General features: G+C 32.8%; 1 protein-coding gene across 1 annotated transcript in view; it reads left to right on the forward strand.

Annotated features, from left to right (window-relative positions):
- Positions 1-6,227, forward strand: part of LOC111083724 (poly(rC)-binding protein 3-like) — a gene marked incomplete at both ends in the record, with an annotated part of 15,085 nt that overhangs the window by 3,677 nt on the left and 5,181 nt on the right. The window contains one exon of the mRNA XM_022380389.1: positions 1,156-1,281. Within this exon, the coding sequence (XP_022236097.1) occupies positions 1,156-1,281 (126 nt within the window). The remainder of the gene's footprint in view (positions 1-1,155; positions 1,282-6,227) is intronic.

Raw genomic sequence — 6,227 nt, forward strand, 5'->3', positions numbered from 1 at the left:
TTCACTTTGGAGTACAATATCTCAGTTTATGGAACATAAACTGAGATATTGTACTCCAAATTGAACATAAACTGAGATATTGTACTCCAAAGTGAACATAAACTGAGATATTGTACTCCAAATTGAAAATTTGGAGTACAATATCTCAGTTTATGTTCAATTTGGAGCACAATATCTCAGTTTATGTGCAATTTGGAGTACAATATCTCAGTTTATGTTCAATTTGGAGTAAAATATCTCAGTTTATGTTCAATTTGGAGTACATTATCTTCTGTTTATTCACTTTGGAAGAAAATAAAATGTTTTCATCGATGTTAATTTTCAAATCAGCAGTTTAATGAGTTTTACTTTTACTCCATTTGCTAATTATGATATACATATTTATTGGAAATTTAACAATTTAAGATATCAAGTTCTAATATAAAAATGTTTTCCAAAGTATATTTTATTTAGTGCTAGCCCTTTCATAGGTTTCAGTGTGATATAGTACTTTGCTCACCACCTATAACCTAAAATAGTTTAGACGTTGAATTCACGTTTTAGATAAAAACAGAAATTAACTAATAAATATATTACAGTTTCAATGGTTTAAACATTACAGTTTTATTACACCTTATTATTTTACGTCTTTTTCTCATGACATAGATAGCAAACCAACATCGGCTTCTAAAGATGTTTCACGCAAAATTTTTATTAACAGCCTTCTTGCTTATTTCGAATTAAAACTTAAATCACTCATCTTCGTTCAATTAAAAGATCCTACGTCAGTACATATTTGTGACGGTCAATCCCACTATTCGTTGGTAAAAGAGTAGCCCAAGAGTTGGCGGTGGGTGGTGATGACTAGCTGCCTTCTCTCTAGTCTTACACTGCTAAATTAGCTTTGCGCGAAATTCAAAAACAAACAAACAAACAGCACATATTTAAAAATAACTTATTTTGTATAGGTGGCAGTTATCAGTAATTTGTTTTAAACGTTGTCTGTTAACAATATTTAGTTTCAAAAATACATCTTCACGTGGTATATTTTCAGGTTGTGAATCCTTTATTTAAAATTTTGCTATTATCTAAAGCTGTTTTTTCTTGGTATTGAATGCATAATTATCGATTAAACTATACAATGAATTTCAAAGCGTATTATTTTAACTTTTATAGGACTTACACAACATCCCTAACACTAACCTTCCAAGGCCTCCAGTAACTCTTCGCCTCATCGTTCCGGCTAGTCAATGTGGTTCACTTATCGGTAAAAGCGGATCGAAGATTAAAGAAATCAGAGAAGTAGGCTTGCTAATTAGCTTCTAAAGTCCAGTTAGCAATGAAGTGTTTTGTTCGCCTTTAATCTGTTTGTTTTCACGTGTGTATAATATTCAAAGAATGTTTATTCGCCTCTGTGTTAAATGTTCTCTCTCTCTCTCGCTTTTAATCATATGTAACTACTAAAGTAATAAGAAAATAGCTTTTTAACTAAACACATATTAAAAGTTCATGGTATCTGTAATTGTATATGACTGACAAGTTACAAGTGAATTAATTACACTGAAGAGAATGAACACAAATTACCAATGCTTGATAGGTTGATTACATAAATAGCTTCTTAATCAAACGGTACTTTAATATTGTAATTAGTTTCATCAATTACTGTTGGAGTTCCTTCGCTATATCAGTTCTTTTGTTGAGTTATAAACTAATATTAAATCATGGTTATTATACTGTTTAATTATTAATTGCTATACTTTTGTCGGGTTCTTCGTTATACCATTTTATTTGTTGAGTTATAAACTAGTATTAAATCATGATTGTTGTACTGTTAAGTTATTAATTGCTATACTTTGTCGGGTCCTTCGTTATACCAGTTCTTTTGTTGAGTTATAAACTAGTATTAAATCATGATTGTTGTACTGTTAAGTTATTAATTGCTATACTTTGTCGGGTCCTTCGTTATACCAGTTCCTTTGTTGAGTTATAAACTAGTATTAAATCATGATTATTGTACTGTTAAGTTATTGATTGCTATACTTTTGTCGGGTCCTTTGTTCATCAGTATAGGCTAGACTAAATAGGACATCTCAGTATTATTTTTCACTTTAACGTCTTCACATAAAGCGCCACTTATTTTGTTTTCAACTTTTGAATCAGTACCGTTTGATTAAGTTTGATTCTGTTAAGTTATTAATTGCTATACTTTTGTCGGGTCCTTTGTTATATCAGTTCCTTTGTTCGTCAGTATAGGCTAGACTAAATAGGACATCCCAGTATTATTTTTCACTTTAACGTCTTCACATAAAACGCCACTTATTTTGTTTTCAGGTAATTTTCTTTAATTTTTTTACGTGGCTCATATGTTATTCGGGACTTTATAGCCAAGAACGTCATGGACCCAGAAGTCCTGTAGTCCATAAATAGTTTAGAAAACTGTGTTTAAAAAGCCAGTGAAGTACGGATTTCATCGATAGAAACCTAGTGTTAAAATTTAATTTTTGTGTCTCCTTGTATCATGTTTAAACCCAAAATCTTATGTAATCCCCGAAGTTCATTTTTCTGACTTATCTGTAAGTGAGAGCGCAGAGATTTGTCCGTTACACTCACAGCCCTATCTCTGGAGACTTAACTTTAGTGATGACAAGTTTGTTGTAAACTTTATTTTTAACAGGCTGTATCTCCTGTTCTGTGTTGTAGTTGTTTTCTTAAGTATGTGCCAAATAACTTCAACAACAAAAACTACTCCCCTTTTGTTGACATCGTAAAGCCCAGACCTATAAATAGAGAATAATAGATGTGCTTTCTGCCGTAACAGCATTTTATCACCAAGTTGAACTTTTCATCATCCCCCTTCTTTTCCCTCTTTATAGATCCTCCCCTTTTAATCTGTTACTGCAATATAATTTGTAAATATTCCTTCAAATTCGGCAACTTTGTGCAGCGTTGTCTTTCCAACGTTAAGGGCCTGGCATGGCTAGGTGTTAGGGCGATTCGTTGGTAAAACAGTAGCTCAAGAGTTGGCGGTGGGTGATGATTACTAGTTGCCTTTCCTCTAGTCTTTCACTGGTAAATTAGGGACGGCTAGCGCAGATAGTCCTCGTGTAGATTTGCACGAAATTCAAAACAAACCAAAACAAATCCAACGTTAGGGCAGATCAGTAATTTCATAACAAAGGCTGAAGTAACTTCATAACAACAGTTGAAGTAATTCCATAACAACAACTAAAGTAATTTCATAAAAACGAATGAAGTAACACCATAAAAACGACTGAAGTAATTTTATAACAACTACTGAAGTCGTTCCTTGACAACGACTGTAGTAATTCGATAACAACGACTGAAGTAACTTCATAACAACAACTGAAGTAATTCTATGACAACAACTAAAGTAATTTCATAAAAACGAATGAAGTAATTTCATAAAAGCGACTGAAGTAATCCCTTGACAACGACTGTAGTAATTCGATAACAACGACTGAAGTAATTTCATAAAAGCGACTGAAGTAACTTCATAACAACAACTGCAGTAATTCCATAACAAGAACTAAAGTAATTCTAAAGCAACAACTAAAGTAAATTCATAAAAGCGACTAAAGTAATTCCTTAACAACGACTGTAGTAATTCGATAACAACAATGAAGTAACACCATAAAAACGACTGAAGTAACACCATAAAAACGACTGAAGTAATTTCATAAAAGCGACTGAAGTAATTCCTTAACAACGACTGTAGTAATTCAATAACAATGACTGAAGTAAGTCAAAAGCAACTATTTAAGTAATTTCATAACAATGAATGTTGTAATTTACTACCACTAATATATCTTCAGGAGAGAATAGCTAACTAGGCGGCGGGAATTACTGACTGTTTTTCCAGTAATCAGTAGCTCTGCCCATGTATCAAGTAGTGTGTCGTTCAGTTTATAAACTTATAAGGTCGGCTGTCACATCCTGCCAAATTCCAAATGAACTCTAGAATGTGACACAACAACAACAAGTTTAACAACATCTTGTCATTATTCTGTCGACATATATAAGAATACAATCTTTTCTCTCTCTCTCTCTTTTTTTTTTACATATGTATTAACTGTATCTGCATGAATGAACCTTCACGTGCAATACTGAGAATATCCTGGTGAGGGATAAAAATTATTGTTTATCTAAAACTGGTAGTTATATCTGATACATTAGTTCTTCAAGTAGTAGTAGTAGGGTTGGTTAAATCTGGTAAGTATGTTTAATACACTCAGTTCTTCATATGGCAGTAGTAGGATTAGCTAAAACCGGTGGTTATATTTGATGCATTAGTTCTTCACGCAATAGTAGAAGAAATAGTTAAAACTGGTGGTTATGTTTAATAAACTCAGTTCCCCACGTAGTAGTAATAGAAGGACTAGTTAAAACTGGAGGCTATATATATATGATACACTCAGTTCGTTACGAAGTAGCAAAAGGACTAGTAAAAACTGATGGTTATTTGATGCACTCAGTTCTCCACGTAGTAGTAGAAGGACTAGCTAAAACTAGTGGTTATATTCGATAAACTCAGTTATCCACGTAGTAGTAATAGAAGGACTAGTTAAAACTAGTGGTTATATATGATACACTCAGTTCGTTATGAAGTAGCAAAAGGACTAGTAAAAACTGATGGTTATTTGATGCACTCAGTTCTCCACGTATTAGTAGAAGGACTAGATAAAACTAGTGGTTATATTCGATAAACTCAGTTCTCCACGTAGTAGTAACAGAAGAACTAGTTAAAACTAGTGGTTATATATGATACATTCAGTTCGTTACGTAGTAGTAAAAGGACCAGATAAAACTGGTGGTTATATTTAATAAACTCAGTTGTTCACGTAGTAGTAGAAGGACTATTTAAAACTGGTGGTTATATTTGATACATTCAGTTCGTTACGTAGTAGTAGAAGGACTATTTAAAACTGGTGGTTATATTTGATACATTCAGTTCGTTACGTAGTAGTAGAAGGACTATTTAAAGCTGGTGGTTATATTTGATACATTCAGTTCGTTACGTAGTAGTAATAGAAGGACTAGTTAAAACTAGTGGTTATATATGATACGCTCAGTTCGTTACGTAGTAGTAGTCTTTTACATATGACCATGTTGTGGTAATCGTTCTATATGCGTTTTATTGTCCTAAGTGTCTTTCTGTACTACAAACTCAATCTATATTTCACAGCATATTTACGTTTGTCGTTTTCCTTTGAACTATTTCGAGTACAAAAGGGAGAAGAAGTAAACGTTTTATTTTAACTATACTGAGCACTAGAGTTTTGTGTATAATATTCAGTTCAAACAATTCTGTATCATACAGAAAAAACATAAAACCGTCCACATGCCCACCCAGTGACTCTTGCTCAGTTTGGTTCTACATCTGACGTGTTTAATACCAAATTGCTCTGTGGTTCTCATGATGTAACTGCAATACATCCGTACCCACTCCTACGGAGCTGTGACCTGAATTATAGCATTTTTGTCGTATAGTCCAAACCTGTCAGAACTGGTAATCCAAGTTTCAGTTCGTAAAACTCTTATTACTCCCACTAATCCTGATCGTTAGCTTCCGAGTGGCCCTAAAACAACCATCAAACCAAGAAATTGCTCTGTACTTAACTAATCCCAGAAAAGTCTTGACGTTACTTCCTGTTTTTGGTGTTTGGTTACCATGATAGCTATGACTTTTACTTAAAAGTCAAGTTCCTATAAGTTGCGAAATACGATACACGAAGTTCCATTGTGGATTGTATAACTTTAGTTTATAAAAAAGCTACCATGTACAATATCGTTGATAAACTATTATTTACTCATTATCATTGTTGTACATTTTCAGGGAATAGCAGACTCCAAACGTATAAAAGGTTGTTGCTCTCATGTCCTCCATGAAGCACAGTAGTGATGTCACCTGATTCTCGAAATTATTCAATCTCACTCTAAGCTCATATGATATATAGTTTTATATTTTAGTATGAATGTTATACCAATGTTCAAAATTGCATTTTTCTGATAACAACAAGGCGTTATAGAGCATTTACAAATATTTATAATTATCTTAAAACATTTAGAAATATTTCAATTCAACCGAATTTTTGCACTTAAAAACAATTATAAAAAGTTTTTGTTTTCTTGAAACTGTCTTATTAAAGACTCCCAAGATATCATTGGTTCTACCTAGTGTGCGTAGATTTCTTACCATTTAACCTAACTGGCAATCAGATTGATTAAAC

The sequence above is a fragment of the Limulus polyphemus genome, unplaced genomic scaffold (assembly GCF_000517525.1).
Source record: "Limulus polyphemus unplaced genomic scaffold, Limulus_polyphemus-2.1.2 Scaffold10906, whole genome shotgun sequence".
Classification (NCBI taxonomy): domain Eukaryota; kingdom Metazoa; phylum Arthropoda; class Merostomata; order Xiphosura; family Limulidae; genus Limulus; species Limulus polyphemus.